The 12,622-nt window shown below is 40.9% G+C and overlaps 1 protein-coding gene across 1 annotated transcript in view; it reads right to left on the minus strand.

Moving 5' to 3' along the window:
* Positions 1–1,748: 1,748 nt before the first annotated feature.
* The window catches only part of ntn1b (netrin 1b), a 48,930-nt gene continuing 38,056 nt past the window's right edge, over positions 1,749–12,622 (minus strand). Inside the window, exons 6-7 of the mRNA XM_026165798.1 lie at positions 11,471–11,545; positions 1,749–4,499 (exon numbers count right to left, since the gene is read on the minus strand). Coding sequence (XP_026021583.1) covers positions 4,180–4,499; positions 11,471–11,545 — 395 coding nt within the window. The 3' untranslated portion in view covers positions 1,749–4,179. The remainder of the gene's footprint in view (positions 4,500–11,470; positions 11,546–12,622) is intronic.

The raw sequence follows: 12,622 nt of genomic DNA on the forward strand, positions 1-12,622 counted from the left end.
ATTTAAAACAACGTAGCAACGCGATCGTTTTTCAGATACTTTAATTATGTAAATGTAATGTAATCTTTGACAACGGGAATATACTTCAACAAAAACGAGACACTATAATTTGTAAGTGCTTACTTTTCTGTACAGCATAGAAATGCTCCTTGGCTCCACTCAGTTGCTTTGTAGCAGAGAAAATATGATAGTAATTTGTACACAATATGGACAAAAGTACTGCCACCTACACTTTACACCTACATGAGCTGCTCAGCCATGGAAATCCATGCATGAAGCTCTTGGCACACAGTTTTTGTACTGATGTTAATGATGTTAAAGATGTGGAACTCTGTAATTTTACGCACTAAATGCTTCTGTAACGTTACACGGTCCGACACTTTGTGGCTGAGTTGCTATGGGTCCTAAATGCTTTGCAACAGAGACAGTATAAAAGATGCACGTAGCTGCTATGACATCACCCACTAGTTTTCTTAAGTTGCATTTTGAACCCTCGACATGAGAGTTTCCTCCAACATAACTGCAACAAAACCCTGGATGTGTGAGTCTGGTTATGAAACAGCAAAGTATTTGTGATTACCAACTCGTTTGCCGTTCAGTTTGATACCACACATAATCCTGCATTTTCAAACATGTTATAACAAAACAGAAAACTGCTATAGGACTGGAAGAGTTTTTGCAACCACAGCTGCTATCTGGTAGCCTGGTTTTTGGCACTTCCAGGCCGGTTTCATTTATCTGAACCAGAAGCTATGTCCATGTTTTATACACTTTATGCTTTGCAATAATAGAACTTAAGCAGAGGTGCTTAATTTTATACACCTGGGGACATAGGACTGAAACATATAAATGATAAATTTAAGATATGTAACCTAACACGTTTGTCCCTACAGTTTAAGTGTAATGGCACCAAAAAGAAACATCTTCATGGCTCTTATGCACAGTTCCTATACAATACTGTGCAAAAGTCTTGAGCCACCCCTTCATTTCTCTATATTTTGCTAGGAAAATGGGAAATGGGTGTTTTTTTGTTTTTTGTTTGGAGATATCTCCACACATTGATGAAAACACAGCAGACACGACACTGGTTCATTCCTTGAATTAGATCCCATCATTTTTATGCTACAATGATCCACAGGTCAGTGTTAAGTGGCTTAATGACAAAAAATAATAAATAAATAAAAAAGGCCAGTTTGTCTTCAAATGGTTAGGTAAAGATAAACTTTGAAAGACCTTCAGAAAGTCAAGAAAACTTCTGGTCAAGACCACTTTAAAAAATTACAAGTAAGTCCGGCTCTTTGGAAGCAAAGTATAAAGAATAAAGGGGTGAGTTGAGACTTTTGCACATGAGTGTAATTTGTTAAATTGATGGCTTTTTACACTCTTTATTCTGTATATTGTGCAATAAATCTCAATAAATGTGCAGCTTTTTTATTGCAACGATATGTCAAGATCTAAAAGCTTTAAACTCAACATTGATGCGAGCATCTGGTATTGGATCTGACAGCTGCAATGTCTACATCAGTATTTTGTCATTATTTAAAATGTAACCCTTTTTAACTACCTGCTGCATTAAAGGCAAATCTGTGTGTTTACCACTTTACTGTGTGTCAAATCCACTTATTCTTATTCCTCCTGAACTCTTTTCCTGTACTTAGCGTGTAACTACCAAATAAGTATTTGCATGAGCTCTCATACCCAAATTATACTTTTGGGGGGCTGTAATCTAGAGTGTTACCAGAATGGAAAAATCTACAATTTTATATTTGGCAGGACTTTCAGGAACATTTTATTGTGTTAGATTCTTCTTCTTATGTCTTGCAATGCAAAATTCATGTTACAAAGTGGTTTCCAGTTGCAGCTGAAACTTGAAACAAATAGTAGGAACTGTGTTGTTGTGTCGTGATAGCAAAAGAAGCTTTTTGATCATAAGAGGAAATAGGAGCTAAACATGCAATTTCAGCAACAGATCCTCATTTGTTTGTTTTTCTTTCTTTTCTTTTTCTTTTCTTTTTTTTTGCACAGCTTTATTTCAAATTAAATTTCAGGTCTGTTAAGCTGTTCAATAGCCAAACACGCATCAATCATTTTCATTACAGCCGTCTAAAATCCAATGTAAAAGTAAAAAATAAAAGATCGACAGCAAAACACCACAAAAGCCACATTTTTTTGTCATGTGTCATTAAATATATTCATTTTCGATAAACATAATATATTAGTATTACAAGACATTACACAACCATTTGCAATGGACACTGCTAAACAACATTTACAAGCCAATGTATTAACATGAGCAGATAATTATTCTGATATAATATCCATGGAGAACAAAAGTCTGGCGGGCCGTACCTTTCTGCAGATGCCTGCAGGTTGAAAAATGTCGGTACAGCTGAGTGAGCGAAGACTTTGTAAAAACTTTGTAATCAACAAATACATACAGTATGATGCACAGAGTACTGAGGTGTACCCGTGTATTTACGTCAAAGTGTACATGTGTGTATTTGGGTGTTGCTTGTGTGCGCGCGTGTGTGTAAATTCAGTCCAAGTTTCTCTCAGTGTATGTGTGTGTGTGTGATTGTGTGTGAGAGAGAGTATGTGTGATCCCCTGGGTGCACAACATGAGAAATTTGTCTGACATTCATTTGTTTGTCTTTTTCTTTTATTAAGCCTCTAGTATTTAAAAAAAAAAAAAACTCTGGTTAATTTCACATGGATAGATCTAGTTAATGTTTTAACAACAACAAAAAAGTAATACTATACAGCTATATAACATGTAGACAATCGGTCATGCCTTTTTGTCCAGTACCAAGTCTTAACGATGAAATTCAGTCCTCAGAAAGTCGTTTTGAGGTGAAGAATATTTTACACAGTGTGCTAAATAAACATCTGTGATATTTTTTTTTTTATCACTCCACAGGTTATTTTCCCACAACATTGAATATTGTGTACAAAGTAAATGTGTACATAATTCACAATCATCATTAGCCAGTCAGCTACAGTAAATAGTGAGCATGCAGTTTGTCAGTGGTATGAGGTTTGCTTGATAGGTCGATATTCTCTCTCTCTCTCCCCCCTTTATTTAATGAGGTGAAATAGTTCACTTCATCAGTTCTCCCACTGGGAAATGCTTGGGAAGTCCAACTTACAATTAGTCCTTTATTAAAGAAAAAAAAAAACTACATTCTGACTCCACTGTAGTTGTGATTTATACAGGGTTGTTACAGTCCACCAGAAACATCAGCCTATGGAGTCATGAGTGAGGCAAGCGGGGTTTCTACTAGCTATACATTCTATTAAATGGTAAAGGCTTGTTTTTTTCCCTTTTTTGGACAGCACTCTAAAAATGTTGGAACATATTTTATATGTTCTTAAACGTCTGACTAGTAAAAATAAGTGCATGGTTGACAAATCTACTCTACACCTACTTGATGCTACGGCATCGTCTACTAAAAATAATGTCTATGTATCCAAATATGGTTACTTTACATTGCAGAGGTCACAACCACAACATACTGTTGATATATCAATAAGCGCTGAGCAAAGGCTTGCTTGTAGTGAGATCATTGTACAGAAAAATGGCATTTTTTTTTCTTGTTTTACTGAGGTAACACTCGCCTATGAGCAAGAATGGCACTATAAGACAACAATTACCATTTTTTCACTTGTATCTGAAACTTTTTTGCTAACGTTTGGCAGGTTGTGGAGAGAAATTACGGCCGTGCTATAAGTCTTCATTGAACTAGACAATGATTTTTACACCACAGTGGAAAAAGATCCTCTGAAGACACAAACAGGGTGACAGAGAAGATGTGTCACTCTTTAAAAACTGAGCAAGGGGCTTTAATAAAAATGCATTGTGGGTAAAATGATCAGGGTGAGACATATCTGTAACACTAGGTGCAAACTCTGCAATAATACAACAAAACAACCGCTGAAAGACAGACTGTTGAATGAGCTCCTTCACAACTGTTCCTAAAGAAGAAAACACTAAACTCTTCGCTCCAGCTCAGAGCAGCAGCACTCAGTCATTTCCACACTTCTCCTACGTATTACCTGTCTCTCTATTTTTAATTCTTCCAGTTTTTTTTTCATCCATCCTTATCCCTCGTCCTTGATTTCATCCCATCAGAGGCCTAATTCTGCCTCTGACTCTTTTTTCCCTCTCCTCTGCAGATACTTTTAGCACTTCCCCCTCTTGTCGCGCTGTTGGAACTTCCTCAGCCTGCGGCCCCACAGGTCCTTCCAAGGGATGAGGAGGCTTCCCTTGTCGGCAACTACGCCGCCCTGCCCAGGGGAGTCGTCGTCTGTACCCAGGAGCAGGTACTTCCTTCCGGGCTTAATCTTGGGACATTTGCAGGCCACGTCCTTGGCGCGCACCCACAGCAGCTGGTCTCCACGACGGATGCGGTGCTCACCTTGTTTGTAGATAGAAATGATGTTGACCGTGAACTTCCACCACTCGCCCGCCTTGTCACCCTTAAGAACGTGCACTTGAACAGCTGGTTTAAGAGAAAAGCACAGGTTAAGTCACCCACAAGAAAAAGTGATTCAAGTCATATAGTAATATAGTAATATAGTGTGGATATCAGCACCCCTTGTACTGGTTAAAATCTAAATATCTGGCTAAAATTACAGGTAAATGTCAAATTCTTTACCAAATTCAATGCAAACCAGCAGGGGTGTGTCTACAGCCGAGGTATGGGGTGCACCATTTAACTGAACATATAATCCCCAACACCAATTAAACATTAAAGATGTATACGCAATAATTGCAGCCCAATAATATCCTGAAGAAGACTGTAAAAAGTGTCATGTTACATGAGTACATTTAAGGTACTTTAAGTATATTTCAATATACTAGTATACAGTGAACTATTGGGGCACTTAAAAAGGATTGTATCTTATACTTCTTTTCTACTTTTCAATAAAGTATCCATCAACAAGGCTATTTTCAAATTGTTAAGCAGGTCTGCTTTCCTGATAACAAATATGCAATAGGATGCATGGCTGCATAACTTGAAAATTGTGACTTGTATACATGTTTTCCACGTTGAAGTACATTAAAAATTTCTGACTAAATAGTTTGATTTCCTGTGGCCCCTCTGGTGCATTCTCAGTCACTCCCCATTTTAAAAGTCCTGGAAACAACCCAGTGACAGAAAAACATATTGTAACAGTGTCAACTTGTATAATATTATTATAATTATATAATTATATATCAAATCGACTTCTATAAGTATACACTACAGCAAATAGAGCCCTTCAAAATTATTTTAAATGACCACATTTGCCTTGAGATGAATTAGTGAAGTGGAAAAATAGTGGGAATGATTGACAAGCACCTTCTATTTCAACAGCGTTTATATATCATTGCATGAAAGGGTGAATAAAAATGTCTGTTTGAACCCAGTAATCTGCAGCATATCACAGGCCCCTCCCTTCATCTCTGACCTAGGACCTTTCCTTTTCGTGCCCCTGAGCACACTCCCTATTACAGCAACAGTTTCCACAGCACTCCCTGACTCCCTTTGCACTACGCTTTCTGATGTAGAACATCTGAAAGCACGCATCGGCATAAAGGGCACGGAGGCATTTTACTTTTAGGTGGCCAGGCTGGGTTAAAGAGAGAAGAAATAGGATATAGGGTTCTCTAATTCTCTTTTCAAAACATAACTGGCCAAAAAAGAAGTTTTATAGGAAAACACCACATCTGCTAGTAATATAACTTCTGAAACAAATGCTTTTCAACTGGTCTTTCAGGTGTTAGATCTGAACATCTAAACATGGACGTCCTCAGGCTAAATCAGGCCAAACCTGGTAACTATTGGTGCACCACTTGCAAGTGAATTCATACCAGGATGTGACTCGAGCTCCACTCGCTGACGCTTTCTTGTGTAGATTCTCCATCAAACCAAGCAGGTAATTACTGCATCACTAAGATAGCAGCAAGAGCTAAACAGCGAAGACGCCGGAGCTAATATGTCCTTCAAGTGAAGGACTCTTCCTGGGAGGGAGGGTTAGCTTGGTATGCATAGTATATCATCTAAGCTCCAGATTCTCAAAGAGAGGCCCGCGGGTGGTTCATCAAGCAATTATATTCTGCTTTTCACACATCAGTTGAATTATAAAACAGCAAACCATGAATTGGAATCCCTAAATTGTCATCATATTGATGGAGCTTGGATTTAGAAATGACTAACTATAGAGTGCTACTGAGATGTATGGAAAGTTTGTACACTTGTCCTCTTGGTCGATGTCCGTGCAAGCTTCTCCCGTGCCAGTAAGGACGCTTTTTAGCACCTAAACACAATCTAATCTGGACAAGACTTCATTAGATTCCATATAATGCTCATTTGTATACCCAATTTAACGCTGTGTCAGCTAATGCGTTACCTCTGCAGTTTTATAATAATAACAAAATAGGGTTTACTTTCTCTGTTTTTAAAGCAGGTTGGCCTTATAGTCGCCTTTCTGGCTTAACACGATCACTTTCCGTGTTCATCGCCCGTCTTATATCGCTGCCAAGAATGCAGAGAACTGAAGGAGTGGGGTGTTTAAGTATGTGTGTCGATGCATGGTGTGAGCAAATTGCACACAATTTCAGAAGAAAGAAGGTTTGTTGGGCTGAGTAGAGGGAGCTCTCACAGCCCCGCCATTCATCGCAGCCCTCTCCTTCATCCAGACACATAAAGGGTGTGTGAGGAGGAGGAGGGGGAGGAAAGGAGGGGCCACTATTTGTCTTCGCAGCCACAGAAAAAGTTCCAGCAGAATCGGGATGTGTTTCCGACCTCATGAGCTGTCCGGGTTCTGCTCCCAGAGCCCCATCCAACTTCGCAGCGTGAGAATCCAGTGGAGATAGCGCTCTCCTCCCCAGAGCTGCTGTGCTCGACTCATTGGAGGAGACTCTGTCAGGCGCAGTCTCTCTGTCAGGGTCTGCCTCTCTCTCTTTCTCTCTCAAGTATGTTTTCAGTCTTTGCGACGTATTCAAACACACACAAATCCACACACACCTTCTGCCACTTGGTTTGAGCTAAATAGACAGCACAGAGGGAACGGGAGCACGGGGTCAAGCAATCTATTACAAAATAGCGCACACTGTTTGGTGAGGCAGACTGTGAGAGGAAGTGTGAGATGATCCTGCAACTCGCACAATGGCTGCCAACCGAGCCTCCCTCTCACAGCCAAACTTCCCACTGGGTTTATCTTCTTTGGGTGTGCTGCGACTTGACACTGCGTGCCACCAACAGGCGAGGGCTAATGAAATTAGAGCTCGCTTAATTACCGTGCAGAGGCCCCTGTCCCCTCTGGTTATCAGCTGAGTGAATGATCAGGGACCTGTTACCCTCGGGTGAGCGAAGAGAGGTGGCCAGCTAGGCTGGGAGGCCCTGCCTTTGAGCACCATCCCGGAGCGTCGGTAAACACGCGGCCCTTTGATTCATTGTCCTCCCTGTGGCAGGGAGAAGGGAGGGTATGTGTGTGCAGAGGAGGGTGTCAGGCGAGAATATAATCCCTTTATGTCCTCCGTCTCCGTAGCTACGGCAATGATGAAAAACAAAAATTGAATAAACAAAACATATTTCTTTTTCTCCGGGGTGGCAATCCGTCACCGTCTGGTTAATTTACCACCTGTTTGCGCCCCGAGGAATGCTCTGTGCCGGCGGAGTGCACAACTGTGTTTAAACAGAGGGCCCCTTCCCGTGACCCCCGGGGGGCCTGCATCGCCACTCACACATGGGGGTGCCCCCCCCTCTCCGAAGAACAGAAAAGAGACTCAAAAACCCCACAAAAGCGAGGCGACAGGCCTGAGAAATGAATTAGACCACGGCAAAGGAAATGCATGCTAAGCAATGATGTCTGCCATAATGTCCCAGTGCCGCGCCGCCAGAATCATCTGCTTCCAGAGTTTTTTTCCGCTTTTTTTTTTCTTTTTTCTTAATGAACGTGGCAGATTTTTAGCTGCACGGCCTGTCTCAGCTCCAGTAACTAAGACTTAAGTCAAGGGAAATATGAATAATAGCTAAATTTGGCTCAGTAGCAAAATGTCACAAATGGACTGAATTATTGTCTTCCCAACTGTAACGGGCAGGGGCGGGGGGTCAAATACAGTTGAGCAATTTACAGTTGGATGCTGTTTAAAGTGTAACTGATGACGTTTCACCAATGATTTTGATTGAAAGACGCATTAGTCAGCTCTGACAGAGATCAACGTAACTGGAAAGGAACGGCTCTCAGCAGCCCTGATCAGGACAAACTTTTTGCAGCAACCAGTTTTTGCATGAATTGACATGAAGTTAGTTTTAGTGAGTTAACTAAAAACTGGGTGGTTTACCTTTTCCGGATAATGTGCTGAAACTTTTTGTGTATCTGTCTCTGTTGTTAACAAATGTGGTTCCAGTGATAACAGATAATGGATAACAGTGTGACTGATTAGCATTGCTGAAAATCTGCATTGAATCATTTACCATGTAGATGAAGGGAGAGATAGAGTGAAATTAAATAACTGCATATGTTATTTTGTCTATTTTATCACCCCACCACTGTGTGGTTGTGGTTTCTGCTTCATAATGGACCTGCATCATTAATCATCAAAACATCAAATATCCTGCAGCCAGTTTTAACACAGTGATAGTGATATTTATATACACCTGGCACTGCCGTGTTAACGGTTTGTTGCAGCCGCTTCGTGTCCTGCACATTCACTGACGACATAATTTGATTTCTGTGTATTTTGGCCTCCCTTATAGTTTGTGATTTGCTCTGAAATTGCAGTAGGTTTTGCAAAAAGCTTCAGAATAACCAGCCTGGGCAAAGCGTATGTGAGTGTGCATGTTTGTGCATCTCTTTGTCTTTTACAAACTCTGCTGCAGGGGTGCAAAGCTGCTATAATTTTAACATAGTTCAGACATCCATACTGTGATTCTTTTACAACTGGTTGTATATATATGGCTTTTACCCAGTACAAAATAGTGAGAAAGCAATGCATCCTAAACAGTTCCTAATCTTCACATCTAAGCATTACTTTCTGTGAGATATAATAACTAACCTCATGTTGTGTTTCAGCCTTTTAAAATCACCAAAGTGATTAGATCACCCTTTTTGGATGTCAAGAACAATATCAGACTCACATCTGCATTGTAAATTTTTAGCTGGAGCCAAAAGCCAGTTAGCTTAGCTGGCTATTAAGAAGGAAAAAAAAGCTAATTTGTGGAAAACAAAAATCACAAATTATAATGTGCATGAAGTGATCAAATTAAATTCAGGCAAGTCACAAAGTGAAGCTTAGTCACTATCCCAGAAGATCAGCTAGCATCAGCAAATTCCATGTTGGATATCTATTTAAGCTGCTGTAGCCTGCACATAATCGCAGTGCATTTGCATGCCACTTTGCAACCCACCTGAACACCAGCCCCACCTTTTGTGCTGTGACTGACTTAATCAGTATCAGGTCTGTTGATTCCTGTTTTGTCTTGCTGCTTCCCCCTCCTGCTTTCAAAGTATTTGTGTCAAAAATGGTAACAGATCCACTGCCAAATCCAAATTACCATGCATGGAAATAACAATCTTCCTTTAACTATAATGATTGATTAAATTATTAAATTTCCAGTTTTCGGCCAAAGTAATCTATTGCAAGCCAAGCTCAACTCAAGCCAGACTTTCTTCACGTTAGCTGGCTCCACAAAACCTAAAACCCCAGTAAGAGACAACCGTGATGGTTGGGCTTACGAAGCCCCAGCTTTCTCTTGTTAGGCTTTGTGTGTGCTCACATAAAGTGAGACTTCTGTCTAATTTAGTCAAAAGAAACAGCTTGCGTAGGGCTGTGAAAAAAACTCAGTTATTTTGGCAAAAAGCAACAGAGGTGCTACAAAAAAAAGGCCAGATCAAAGTAAATTTCACATTACTGACTAAATATTCACTACTAATACTAATAGGCCATAATGGATTAAAATCTTGCAGTGCCCACAATGTCCCTCTGCTCAAGATGGCACATGTGCAGGTGCACCAGACATTTTCTCATGAAATTGAGCTCTACGGCATCAACTGGACCCATTGTGTTTATAGGCAGCGAAATGGTGAGCATGACCCAAAGAACACCATCCTCTCAGTCAAGCACGGAGGTGGAAACATTATGCTTTTGGACATTTTTCTGCTTAGGGTACAGGATGACTTAAATTAAAGGGCAAATGTATCCTGAAATGGATGGGTCTTCCAGCATGATAGTGACAGAAAACATACCAACTAAGGAGTGGATAAAGAAGAAGCACAATACGATCATGTAGAAAATTTGTGCGCTTCCAAGCAACAGCAAAGAAAACGAAAGGATTTAGAGTTTCTGTAAAGATCAGTGGGCCAAAATCCCACCTGAGATGTGTTCAAACCTGGAGAATAAGTACTAAGTGATGTTTTGCTTGAGGATCAAATACTTATTTCAATCAATGAAATGCAAACAAATGTATAACTTTTAAGTAATGTGGTTTTTTTTTTATGGTTTATTGATTGATATTCTGTCTCTTTGCATCAAAATGAAACTACCATAAAATATTTGACACTGTGCATTTCTTTGAAAGTGAGCAAATTTGCATATTCAGCAAAGGACCCTTTCATTACTTTCTCCACTGTATAGTTCCAAATGTTTGTATACGTACTTTAAATACTTTTTTGTTACAATATGACGTTTTTAACATATCATACTTTTGCTGACATATTAATTTTGTCCCATACTTTTCTCATACCTCACACTTTTTGATGACTGGTTCTAATCATGTAAGACCAGTAACTCGCACCAGTGTGCCAGTTGCAGCATCATCTGACCATCCACATTTGCGTTCAGGTATGGATCCTGTACGCATTTACATTTTCAAAACATCCTCTATTTCCTAACAAACACACTCTTTTAACACAAACATCTGGTATGAAGTCAGGCTGAGTGTGGTGACTGGCCAACTATTTTTATATCGCTATAGCCACGCAACTGCACAAGCAACTTTAATAAGTGACTTAATCAAGGTTAAACACCCACGGTGACCCATGCTAATGGTAATTCTGATATATACGCACCTTCAAACGAGTCTCTATTGTACTCATGAGGGATAAGAAAAAGAAATATGTCACAAGCGTGATGCGATCAGATCAGCTGAATCAGCATAATAAATGAGCAATTACAACTTGACAGAATGTTGGCTGACGGTCACACATCTTGAAAAGCTTAATTTTCAGAAGAGTGCTTTTTTTTTATAAACCTTTTTTTTTCCAGGGGTCAAACATGTTAACTTGAGTGCATGGAAACTCTCAGAGAGAGCAGAGATGGTTTTATATTAGTGGACGTGTTCTAAGGCTATTTAAAATAACCTAGCAGTAAAGCACAAAGACCAGCTACATGGTGTGGACTGGCTATGCTCCGGATCAGATTAATTGAGACATTTGACCTTGTGACATCTGGCGGGGCATGTTCCTGTGTGCTGGGCTCACTCACCGTAGTCTTTTTTACAGTATTTCTTCAACGTGATCTTCATTTTGCCCTTGGAAACTTTACAGTGAGATTCACAATCTGAGGAAAAGAAGACAGAGAAGGGGAAGGAGTTTACGAAAATGTTTTAAATTTACATTCGCAGCATGTGAGCATCGTCAGACAGGGCTTCAGATGGATGACCTTCACATTTAGTCCCTTACGTCACGCTCCTTGTGCCCCCGGGGTCTTAAGGATGCTTTCAAAGTGCCACTGTGAAGCAGATTACAGCTTACACAGATCCTCCTGTGTCCGTCAACACGCTCCTACTATACGCCTCCCATGTTTTTCCATTCCAGCCCGTTCCCTCGTCACTGTCCTGGCATCCCTTATGTCAGCTCTGAGGGCTGCTGAGGTCACTCGTGCACAAGAGAAGGTCGCAGGGGGGGGAATTAACCGGAGACCTACCAGACATTAGTGGGGACCCTTAGCACACTCTAAGCCACATGAGGCGAGAATGTGAATACTCTATAAGGCTGGCCGGGGCTAAATGTTCTGGATCCCTCCAGAGAGTAGCAGTGACAGAGAAGCTCACAGACTTATGATTAATGTCTCAGCAGCGTCCCCCCCCCTGCACTTTTACCTCACTGTATGTGAACGTGGGTTTGAGCGCCATGGGGCTTTATCGATGGCCACTCTGGTGTGCTGTCACCCCGCCAGGTACCTTTTGTAATGAGGAAGGTGGTGGTGGGACCAGAGGCCAAACTGAAAATTGAAATCATTTGTTCCCTCCACTTTCCACTGACTGACACAAATTGGAAGCAGACCATCTCCAAGTGTACCCCCGCCGCCCCCTCCCACTTCCCACTCTGCCTCTCACAGAGCAATAAGCCTTGTGCTCCTTTCTCTGGGGGGATGGGGGGGTGGGGGGTGGGAAAGCTGGGCTGGGCAGTCTGAAGAGAAAGGAGGGGGGCAATTGAGAGAGAGGGGGAACCTTTCAGCTTGCCTGAATATGGACAAACTTCATTATTTCTTCCAGCCCTCTGTCCAGTCTTCCCCTTTCTTCCCCATTATACTCTGTGTGAATGAGGTTGCCTGGGTAATGATGGAGAAAGAAAAAAACACCCCTCTCCTCCCTCTCAAAAAAAAAGGAGAGAGAGAGAGGGAGAGGAAAAAAGA

The sequence above is a fragment of the Astatotilapia calliptera genome, chromosome 4 (genome assembly GCF_900246225.1).
Source record: "Astatotilapia calliptera chromosome 4, fAstCal1.2, whole genome shotgun sequence".
Taxonomy (NCBI): domain Eukaryota; kingdom Metazoa; phylum Chordata; class Actinopteri; order Cichliformes; family Cichlidae; genus Astatotilapia; species Astatotilapia calliptera.